Below are 11,817 nucleotides of genomic sequence, written 5' to 3'. Positions count from 1 at the left end.
TCTTGAAAAATGTTTAGATGTTAATGAAATGTGTTCAAACTAATTTTGCAGTTTCTAAGCTCTGTTGCTTTTGTGTCGGACACAGTTGCAAGAAACTACTTTTGAAACAAGTCGTAATATTAATTCTGCAGAGCCCTAATATTTTGTCTATTCTTTGTTTCATTTCTAGAAGAGAGTGGCCTAAACAAAATTTATGGAAACACCTTGTATATAATGTAGTATCTTTGGGCTGTTTTGACTTCTGTTAGAGTCAACAAGCGAGTTCATGTGTTCAACTTCCTAGTTGTCAAAATTTCTCTGTACTCGTATAGGTTTCAATTACCTACTTTATTTTATGAGGTTAATCCATTTTATTTCATTCAGGAAGAAATTCATACAAGAGATGATGCTTTGAATTACAGTAATGAAGCTAAAGGTGCTCAAATGGTTCAGATTTCGAAGAAAGGAAGTATAGTTGAGAAATCATTGGATAAGCTGAAAGAAACAAGCACGGTAAGAATGTTACTATTCTTTATTGGACAAATGAAATTGGTGTGTATTATGCCAGGCCAATGAAATTATTTATAGTTTGAAATAAATAAAACTTATTTAGGCCCCGTTTAGTACCCAATTTTGTAGGAGCGATAATAAAAAATATAGTCGTTACGAGACCCACACAAGAAATAGAAGTCAAATATGGTGGCTTGATGTGATGGATAACGATCATATTTTTTATTTTTGTGGCCAAAGAATGAGAATCAAACGGGGGCTCAAAATTATCTTATTCAAAATTAACTCGTATATTTATTTTTTTACTAATTCGTATATTTTCTTATGATTTTTATATCTCGCATAATTCTTATAACTTATCAATTGAAGGAAACATATATGGAAAAAGGATATGAATGCTCCCAATAAGATCTAAAGAACTGCTTTTAACTTTTCTGGAGTAATGCGTCTGTAAAGACAGTAGTTGTTCAAGCCCATTGGAACATATATCTTACGTTCTTCTCTCTCTCACTCTTTGGATTCTATGGACCTCCGTGGTGGGTTTTTGATGTTCGAATTTATAGCTACTCTTCTAGTAAATTAGTTTCGAGCCAAGTTCGGACAGGAATGTGAAGCAACAAAAATATATCTGTTGCAAACTCTAAATATTAGTATACTTTAAAGAAGCGTATCCTCATCTTATACAAGATAGTGAGTAGTGAATACACATCTCATACAAGATAGCGAGTTATCCTGAAGTTTCTTTTCTTGTCAAAGTAAGGGATAGTTTAATTACGACGTTTGCTAACTTGCAATCTCTTAGTGAAAGTTTCGATGTTCATGACCAGGATGTTTGGCAAGGCACTCGGCTTCTAGCCATTGACGTTGGCACTGCTATGGGACTGCTGAGGAGGGTTCTAATAGGGGATGAATTAACAGAGAAAGAAAAGCAAGCTCTCCAAAGAACGTTAACTGATTTGGCTTCAGTAGTTCCAATTGGCTTTCTCATGCTCCTTCCAGTAAGCCCTAAAATTCTTATCTTAACTGTATGTGTATTGGTGAGAGGGCTCGCCTTTAAATGAGATTCTTATAAATTTTGAGTCAATTATACGAGTATGAAATCATCATTAATCAGAGGTGCCTAGTAGAAATACTTGCTCAATTGGGTAAAACTCATAAGCAAATAGTTAATCGTAATCAAATTCACTCTTCTTGCATACTCATCACTGCTTTCTGTGCTAAAAATATTTCACCTATTCATCGTCTTCCTTTTTCTTGTAATTATGTACTACTTGACTGCTGTGCTTTGCACAAACATTGACACGAGATTCACTGATTATTCTCGAGGAACGTTCCATTTGGATGGACAGGAAAGTAAAACAGAAGGATGAAAAACATTGACAATTATACGGCCTAATATAATGTTCCTCTGGCCTGCGTTGTCAATGAAATGTTATTAGCTTGACCACAGGACCTTGTCTTTGCCTGGCTCTGATTAAATGTATTTGCTTGAACTTACAGTGATGCAGTAGGTTAGTCCTCTCCTGATTAGTTTGCATTAATCTGGCTTCTTGTCATATGAGAAAAATGGTTTGCTCACACTTCAAGCAAAATGCGGATTTACATCCATTGATGAGGCATATCTTTCTTTCTCGTAGAACTTGATGTGTGCATAAACTGACATTGCTGAGTTAAATACATCTTGCAGGTTACTGCAGTAGGGCATGCTGCTATACTGGCTGCAATACAACGATATGTACCATCACTGGTGTGTACGCATTGCTCCCTGAGCTTATTGTTTAATTTCCTGCATGAAGTCCAATCCATATTTGAATTGTTCTTGGCAGATACCTTCCACTTACGGACCTGAAAGGTTAGATCTCTTGAGGCAGCTTGAGAAAGTAAAGGAAATGGAAGACGAGGTGAAACCCAACGAAAGTCCAGAGGAATAACCCCCACATTTTCTGCTTAGTTTTATTCTGAATCCAGTTTCACAGTTTGGCTTATAGAAGTTCATTCCGAGTGTCTTGCACTCTGGGTATTTACTCACTGCGTTGCCTGGTTTACGTCTTAAATTCAGTTAATAAATATATGATTTTCACAAACTGGACATTTCTCTTACACCTTCCGTTCGTTGTAGTTTAGTAGAATATGATCTTTGTTCAGTCTTTTTTCGAACATGTAAAAGGTATCCAAGATTTGATCAGCGTGGTTTAATTATTTTGAAGTACCGTAAGTATTTATTTTTATTTGTAAATAATATCAATTTATATGTTTAATGAAGTGGTCCAAAGACCTAATTTTGTACTAGCGCTTTATGCCGTAACGAGCCAAGATCCTAGCATCACAATTCCATTTTTGTTTAAATTGCGGAGTAAATGAGCTTCTAAATGTGGTATTTTGTTAGTGATCCTTTTAGGACGTTGGTTTGTCACATGAATTTGAATCTCATATTTTTGTATATGAAAAAAAAAGTATAATATCTTCATATACCAAACGCTCAATAATGAGTTTTGCATCTTTAGAATTGTAACATTCCCATGACATATAAGCTACTAATACGTTTTTCCCCAAAGCAAGTTCTTAACCAATCGTAGCAGTCCCGTATGCTAAAATTTGTCCTTTTATAATGCATTTATCCCATTGAACCTGGAGTTTTTGAAGCATGTAAGTATTTTTATTGGAACGTTGATGCATAAGCATTACGAACTATTTGCGTTAGTACAACGTGTTCATTTTACCCCTATTGACTTTCTGTGACGTTCCTAATATTCGAACCTAAGACCGCTTTACAAAAGATTTCAATCGATACTCAAATCTCTCACAAGAGAAAGGTCTTAGGTTCAAATTTTTGGAGATGTGATAGAAAGTTGTGAAAACAAAATGGGCACGAGATCTATCAAAACGGATAGTACGTATGATATAACAGTTTGATTACAGAGGCTTGATATGTTACATGTCAAAAGTAGAAAATTCATTGCCGTTAGTTACAATGGAAAAGTTTATGTTTTGTAACTGTTTATAAATAAATAGAAATGAGTGGTGAATGATACTCGTTATATCTCCTATCAAACCAAATATTATGTATAACACTACTGGAAGGGAGTATGGGCTAGATTTGATTTGGGGCTGAAGTTTGAGGCTTAAATGAAAGAAGAAAACGTCATTTAGGGTCTCGCATTTTTTTTTTTAAATTTTTGTTGGAGGGGAGGTGGAAATTAACCCAAACGACAAAGTTTGGACGTCAATTCGAGCTTTTGGCTTGAACTTACGAGGCAATTCAACTCGACTTGGTCTCACAATTAACATATTTAGATAATTCATTAATCTTTATATGAATTTCAATTTTTTTTAGAAAAAAATGAGTTAAATGTTTGACTGGCCATTGAACTTTGGTACATGTCACGGTTTACTCACTGTCTTTTGAAACTTGTCCCACTGGCCATTCAACTTTGCTCCATCCAATTGCATTGGCCACCGGATGGAAAACGTCAGTGAACGTGCACACATTGCCTACGGCAATTTGACATGTCACGTTAAATTGAAAATTACTACCATGTAAACGCCAAATAAGCAATGCCAAACAAGTCTTTATCTAACAAACACATTTAAAGTCTTCAAAATTGCCTTCTCTCCTCTCGTATTCTGCTTCAAAATTGCTGTTTGAAGGAAAATCCCCAACTCTGAAGGAAGCAAGCCCTAGGTGAACGTAGCGAATTGTGGAGGCCAAAAATTCGACCAGCATCTTCCGTCGCCAAAGGCCGTCAAAGAAGACGCTATTACGTGAAATATTTGGGTAAGTTCTCGACAAGAGTTGAGCATAATCGATTTCTCCAATCCTCGTAGTTGATACAATGACGGGAAATTTTTTTAGCTACTCCTGAACGTAAGCTCTCATGCATAAATTGCCGTTCAAAAAGAAGAAATTTAATTTGGATCTATGGAGATTACTGGAGGGATACACCAGTCGGCTTAGCTGCATGTTTTTCATTGAAATTTATGTACATGGCGTGGGAAACTTGTTATTGAATTTGAATTCATATATAACATGATTTTTGAGTTAAATTGTGCTAATGTGGGTTTGAACGTAGCGAATTGTGGAGGCCAAAAATTCGACCAGCATCTTCCGTCGCCAAAGGCCGTCAAAGAAGACGCTATTACGTGAAATATTTGGGTAAGTTCTCGACAAGAGTTGAGCATAATCGATTTCTCCAATCCTCGTAGTTGATACAATGACGGGAAATTTTTTTAGCTACTCCTGAACGTAAGCTCTCATGCATAAATTGCCGTTCAAAAAGAAGAAATTTAATTTGGATCTATGGAGATTACTGGAGGGATACACCAGTCGGCTTAGCTGCATGTTTTTCATTGAAATTTATGTACATGGCGTGGGAAACTTGTTATTGAATTTGAATTCATATATAACATGATTTTTGAGTTAAATTGTGCTAATGTGGGTTTTTGTTTACTGAATCATGTCGATCAGGAAGAAGAGATTACAATGACTGGGAAGAACAAGGGCATTTATCACAGTTGTAGGAAGCCCGAACACTACTTGTCGAATTTCCCATCGAAGTGACGATGTCCAGAATGTGGGTTGGGATTCGTGAAATGTATGGAGGTCGAAAAGAATACTAAAAATATAGGACGATTGTTCTTATGTTGCACAAGAGACTGTGGATTTTTTTGAATGGAATGATGCTTCCTCATCGAGGGAAAAACTGATGCAATTGAAGGAGAAGATTTGTTGTCCATGTTCAAGATATTTGCGACCATAACCAAAGAGAAGGATGTGGAGATATCCTTTAACATAACAATGCACAAGGGAAAGGGATCAACATAAGGTGTGTGTGTTTTAGTTCTAGGGTCATTTTTATGTTTGTGTAGTAGGGAGTAGCTTAGGTTTAAGTTATGTTTGGTGTATGTCATGTGTAGCTTATTAGGAAATGACTATGTTGGAGACATTTTGGCTAATTCCTATGATGGTAATTTCATGCTAATTCCTGTGATGGTAATTTTATGCTAATTCCTGTGACTTATGAAAAGTAATTATGTAGCAGCATCAGGTACAATGTTTTCTTGCTTAAATTTTACAATTAATTTCCAATTATTAGTTGCTCTTAGTAGTACAGAATATTCGTTCCACTAGCTGATAAGATGAGCACTAGCAGTATGCTCAAGAGAATACATTCTAGCAAATGCAAGACCAAGCTCTTTTAGAACAATCATTCAATTGAAGGAGTCCATCCCGGCCAAAAAGCAAAATATTTATAATGAATCAAATACATAATTCCTCACTAATAAACAAAACGAACTATATGAAGACAAGGAATTCATAATAATATTAACCATAACCGGCACTAGAACATGAAGAATCTACATACATATGTAGCAAAATAGAATATTACAACACTGGGTTGTTATCCACATAAATTTACGGATTTAGCAAAATAGACATTTGGTTCATGTCATGTGTCCAATTCAAAACAAATTTACAGATTTCTATCACTTTCGCTTTCTGCCATCACATTTTTGTGCCCTCTCGCAGTTCTTGTCAACCATTTCTTTGAAGTCTACTTCCACATTTGCCACAGTATCCTCTATAGGTTGACCAGCTTCATGTTCATCACTAATAGGCATCGTCACTATCAAACCGGGTGCAATATGATCCCTTCCCGCTTCACGTATAACCATTGGTGTCAACATAAAATAAAAAGAACTTTGCCTTGTGGTGTTACCTGCTGAAGAAGAACCCTTTCCACCAATGGCAACCATTTTACCCTACCATTACATTTCAAATGGTTAACTACATTAAATGCGACAATCTCAGAACAAAGACTACATTATATCACGAAAAACTATTTCACATACTCTGGCATGCACGTGTGTGTTGCACTGTGTGTCAACAGATTCCAAGTTGCCTTCGAACCAATCCCGTGGAAATGAAAATATAGCTAGATGCTGATATATTCCATTCGAAATTGTAAATGGACTATTGGTACTCACATCTGATGGAGCATCTGGCCTAGAATGGTATCGCTCATTGTGGCCACGTAGTCCGCATTCTGAACAAGTCATCTTCAATCGTCCATTTTTTCTCATGTATGTTTTCTCTTGTGAATGCACTACTACATCTTCGTTCTTTCTATTTTTTTGCCTCTTTCCCTTTCGCCGAACAACCCATGATGGGGGAATGATAGCAGCCATGTCCAACTCCGGCCATAATTTCATCCCGTTAATTGGGTTGAGGATGTTATCATAGCACCACATGTATGTTTCAACTGAATAGCAACTGTCAACATATTCTTCTGGATAGTTCCTACATTCTCTTATCACTGCAACTGCATGCATGCATGGTATGCCAGTAAGCTCCCACTCCTTACATGCACAACTCCGCTCTAGTAGATCACCACATATGTGCCAGAGCTACAATCTACTTGCCATTTCGGCCCGCTAGATTAGTGTAAGGTGCACTCACGTGAGCGGTCAGCTTTATTGTTAAGCTTCTTTCTAATTTTTGGACACAAACTACCATTGTACCTCATCATCGTGTCTCGACGCTTTCTAATTCTTGTCATGAAGACCAATTGCATTGAAGTGAGCATCGTCTAAATCATCTTCTCCCTATCACTCCTCAAGGTCTTGTCACTTCGCATATGTTATTCAATAATATATCACTATTTGAATGGAAAGAGAAGTGTGATCTAGTCCATTCTTGAGGAGGACTCTCCATTAACCATTTATATGCGTCCTCACTGATGTTACGGATTTGTTGCATCCAATGTTTGTAGTCAGGGATAGTGGTTGACTTTGCAGCCTGCCAAATATAACTTTTTAGAGTCTTTACCTTGAAATCGGCACTGAAAAAAATTTGTGTACACATGTCGTACACAAAATCGATGCTCGACCTCAGGAAACAACTCATTTGTCACATTTTGCGTACCTTTATGCCTATTTGTCATCAATGTCCACCCTCTGCCATTTCCAATTTCAATATCCTCTGCAAGATAAGTCATAAACCATCGCCAAGTCAGTGTGTTTTCCTTTTGAACAACTGTGTAAGCAATAGGGTAGATGCAATCGTTATTGTCTAGGCCAACTGCAGTTAGCAAAATTCCTCCAAAGCAACCTTGTAAGTGGCAACTATCAACGCCAACCACCCTCCTACAACCATTTCTAAAGCCCATCTTACAACCATTGAAGCATACATACATCCCCTGAAACACTTGCTGTTGTAAAGCTATGATGACAATAGAACCAGCATTTGTTCGAAGTACTTCGACAGCATAAGACCTCAATCGTTCAAACTGGTCTTACATAGTCCCGACTAATACTTCTCTAACATATCTTTTCATCTTCCACGCAACATTTTTACTTACGTCTGTGCGTAGGTCTTTTTTAACTTTCGCTAAAATTAGCTCCATTTTTCAATCGGGGTTTGCTTTGAACTGCTCAAGGTAAAGATGTGTCAGGAACTCCTAGTTGCAGTGTCTATAACACTGAATCCCGACTACATTTATGGTCTGATATCACCTGTAATGTGTCAGTGTCGTCAAACGAGGAAGCCCATATTCTCCATTTACACCCAACTTTGCATCTCGCCTCTCCTCGTTCTTCGTAAACTTCACATTATATCCATTCAATGCACCATAAGTTCTAACCGCCTCCCTAAACTCGACTGCTAAGTTAAAAATCTGGCCTACCTCAAATTGTGGGGTTTTTCATATCGGTCTCAGTAGAAAATTGAGGAAATCGAAACCTACCCTCGTCATCTGATGAGCATTGTGATAATAACTCCTCTGTCGGATATTCCAAGTCGTCTACTTCCATATCGTTGCACTTTCCCTGTTCATCTTGAAATTGATCATGGCCATCCAACCCCATCTCAATGCCATCAGTCACGTTTTGCTTATACAGTGTGTCGTCTTCATCCTCCACATCGTTCTCAGAATCAACGAAGTCTGAATCATCCTCTGATACTGTCACATACATATACACCACAAGCAATTAGGAAATTATAATTCACGTATGGAAATACATACCGTGAACACAGGAATGGAAGCAAATTAATTATAAATATTTTCAGATTATACATATGCATGGTATGAATTTTTTTTTTCAAATTATACATATTGATGTGTTCTGTCACAGTACATTCCGATTTTATAGAAATCAGTAAGGGGCCTTTCAGGATCATGGAGTTGAAATCATGGAGCATATTCATCAAAATACAGAGGAAGATACAAAGAATCATGATTCCGATGCTTAAATGTAAATCTGAACAGCATATTAAATTTGCTCATTTGTCGGGTTCTCGTTGTCCACATTCATGGAAATAATGAAAAATATTTATTTTCAATTACCTTCTAGTGGTCCCTCCATGTGCAAGCCCTCCTCGTTGCAACACTTCGCACTGATTCGTGCTCGTGGGCCTTCACGTGGGGTAGTACCGTTTAGGGGTTAGGGCTTCAATCAGGTTGAAGAAGACGTGTTTTAGGGGTTGGGAATAAATGGCAATTTCGAAGACTTTAAATGTGTTTGTTAGATAAAGACGTGTTTGGCCCTACTTATTTGACGTTTACGTGACAGTAATTTTCAATTTTACGTGACATGTCAAATTGCCGTCAGCCACGTGTGCACGTTCACTAATGTTTTCCATCCGTTGGCCAATGGAGTTGGACGAAACAAAGTTGAATTACCGGTAGTACAAGTTTTAAAAGACAGTGAGCAAATCGTGACATGTATCAAAGTTCAATGGCCAGTCAAACATTTAACTCAGAAAAAAAGTGTTGGGCACTACCTACGAGGAATCATTAATTTCTAATATTATCTTCAAAAATACACATATTCATCCGAAAACCTATTCGTTATTCTAAAGTGTAGTTTAATTTTAAAATTGAGTAACAGTTTGTTTCAAATGGATTTTTTCAAAATCGAGAAGCTGATTATTTATTATTATTATTATTATTATTATTATTATTATTATTATTATTATTATTATTATTATTATTATTATTCTGGCCACAATTATTATACAAAAACTCAGAGGTCTGTTTTGATATTTATATACTCTAGGGGGAGCTGAGTGTAATTTCAAATTACTATATAAACTACAAACCTCCCATCTACTTCATCCGCAAACCCTAGTTCTCTTCTGCTCCTTAAAATCCCCCCTGCCTCCCTAACACCGTTTCCCATCCCCGAAACGCCACCAAACAAACAAGACAATGGGTCGAGTGCGCACGAAGACAGTGAAAAAGTCCTCCCGTCAGGTCATCGAACGATACTACTCGAAGATGACACTCGATTTCCACACCAACAAGAAGGTCTTGGAGGAGGTGGCAATCATCCCTTCAAAGCGCCTTCGTAACAAGATTGCCGGGTTCTCGACCCATCTGATGAAGCGCATCCAGAAGGGACCCGTTCGTGGGATCTCCCTGAAACTGCAGGAGGAGGAGCGCGAGCGCCGGATGGACTTCGTGCCGCCCGAATCTGCCATCAAGACCGATCGTATTGAGGTTGATCAGGAGACTGTTGATTTATTGGAGGCTCTTGGAATGAAGGATCTTCCTGGGGTTGTTCTTAGAGAGGACCAGGGCCCGATTAATGTGGCGCCGGCAATGACGTACGGCCGCGGCAGTGGTCGGCGGTACTGATATACAGGAATGCAACGATCTGAATTGGAATTTTTTGAGTTAATGTGACTTTTTGGATGCTATTTAGTAATGGATTATTGTTAGTTTTACTCTTTTTTCGTTATATATTGACACTGGGGATTATTTGCTTTTCAAGAATTTGTGTCTAATTTTAATGCATTATGGTCTTTTACCTGGGACAATGCCGTTCCAGGTTTATAAACAGAGGTTATATTTTTCATTTAAACCTTTGGAAGAAGATTGAAATAGCTTGTCAAATGAATTTTAAGTGCATTAATTTCTTTGATCTTTGGTAAAATAGCTTTTATCAATAATTTTTGTTTAAATAGTCTAAAGTCTATTTGATTATATATTAAAAGTCTTAAATACCCTTAAGTTGAAATGACTAAAATATCCAATTTGAAAATGAATATTATCCAAATCCCCAAATATAAATCCCTAAATCCCCTTCATTTCTCTCGTTTCCAAGTCCATTCTCACCATATTAAACTCTCCTTCAAATTCAGTTGTATTCTTCTTCATATGCATTATTCTTGCTTACAATGAATGATTGCATGTTGAAGTTCCCTTTCTTGAATCAAGAACAAATGAAATAGTGCAAATTTTGGAGGTGGGTTAGCAAGAATCGATTTCACACAGTTGAAGGTGAGCTTTATAAATTGAAAATTATAGATTTGTTGTTATTTTCTAGTTGTATACTATGAGAAAAATCAATTGGATAATTAAAATTTGCTGTAAAATATTGAAACTAATGGTGCCGTTTCTCAGTAGTTGGGTGCTCTTTTTTCTCAGCTGGCTGCCGTTTTAATAAGACAATGGAGGTATTGATATACTTGTTGGCAAATTAGTTGTTTCCCCATTCTTTTATAGCATTTTATTATCATAAATAAATTTAAACGGCACATACACATTTTAAATTACGAAATGCCGTTTTGTTCTGCTGAAATGTGTTATGTAACAATATGAGTAGCCTTTTGTTTGTTATTGAAGTTGTGATTCATAGTACTCAGTTTTGGCAATTAATGGAGTAATATATTATATATATTTTTTTATTGAATTGCAGATATGGACTCTGGTGCAATGATTGTTATTTGTTATTTTGTTAAATTTGAAAAGAGTGATGAAGATGAATGGAGTTGGAAATGGATAGGGAATGATGAAGACACCGCAACAAATATTTTTGTATCAAAAACAATCTCATATACAGAGTTGTATAACGAAATCCGAAAAGCAGTTAAGGTTGATCCCAATGTGTATGACATCGAGATGAAATTTTTCGTTCCCGGCATGGCAAAATTATCAGTTTCGCCAATGAAGATTACTTGCGATATGGATGTTAGTTGGTTTCTTTCTTTGCATGACAAAGTTCCAATTTGTGTAACCCTTGTAGAAAAGACTTATGTTGATCAAGAAAACATGAATGTTGATATTGTAAATGTTCAGGAGAATCATGAATGTATTTCAAATGTTGTTGCAACTAACAATGCGGTGGAGATGGATGAATTGTATATGCAAAATGATCAGTCCGATGACAATTATATGCGATCGTTGTCTCCATGTAATCAAAATTGTGAAAACGATTGTGTGAACTTTACAAGTGATGATTATTGGGATGGGGTAGAAGTAGTGCATGGAAACGACATAGATGATTCTCATGTGATAAATGAAGACAATGTTACTCATAATACACCTT

The 11,817-nt window shown here is 36.7% G+C and overlaps 2 protein-coding genes across 2 annotated transcripts; both read left to right on the top strand.

The window, feature by feature from the left end:
* Positions 1 to 363: 363 nt before the first annotated feature.
* LOC111412445 lies at positions 364 to 2,775 on the top strand. Its single transcript, XM_023043384.1, has 4 exons — positions 364 to 492; positions 1,317 to 1,487; positions 2,177 to 2,236; positions 2,316 to 2,775. Exons 1-4 carry the CDS (start codon positions 424 to 426, stop codon positions 2,418 to 2,420), a joined length of 405 nt encoding a protein of 134 aa, XP_022899152.1. The 5' UTR covers positions 364 to 423; the 3' UTR covers positions 2,421 to 2,775.
* Positions 2,776 to 9,584: 6,809 nt separating this feature from the next.
* On the top strand, positions 9,585 to 10,344 carry LOC111412430 (40S ribosomal protein S17-like). Its single transcript, XM_023043362.1, has one exon. The coding sequence runs from the start codon at positions 9,696 to 9,698 to the stop codon at positions 10,122 to 10,124; it is 429 nt and encodes a 142-aa protein (XP_022899130.1). The 5' UTR covers positions 9,585 to 9,695; the 3' UTR covers positions 10,125 to 10,344.
* The last annotated feature ends 1,473 nt before the right edge of the window (positions 10,345 to 11,817 follow it).

Source organism: Olea europaea, chromosome 2 (assembly GCF_002742605.1).
Source record: "Olea europaea var. sylvestris chromosome 2, O_europaea_v1, whole genome shotgun sequence".
In the NCBI taxonomy this organism is placed as follows: Eukaryota; Viridiplantae; Streptophyta; class Magnoliopsida; order Lamiales; family Oleaceae; genus Olea; species Olea europaea.
Note: the sequence above shows the minus strand (reverse complement) of the source record. Positions and strands in the feature narration are given on the sequence as shown.

Coding starts and splice junctions, on each gene's coding strand:
- LOC111412445 (XM_023043384.1), top strand. CDS start 424: ATGGTTCAGATTTCGAAGAAAGGAAGTATAGTTGAGAAATCATTGGAT. Junction 1,488..2,176: donor GCTTTCTCATGCTCCTTCCA/GTAAGCCCTAAA, acceptor TACATCTTGCAG/GTTACTGCAGTAGGGCATGC. Junction 2,237..2,315: donor AACGATATGTACCATCACTG/GTGTGTACGCAT, acceptor TGTTCTTGGCAG/ATACCTTCCACTTACGGACC.
- LOC111412430 (XM_023043362.1), top strand. CDS start 9,696: ATGGGTCGAGTGCGCACGAAGACAGTGAAAAAGTCCTCCCGTCAGGTC.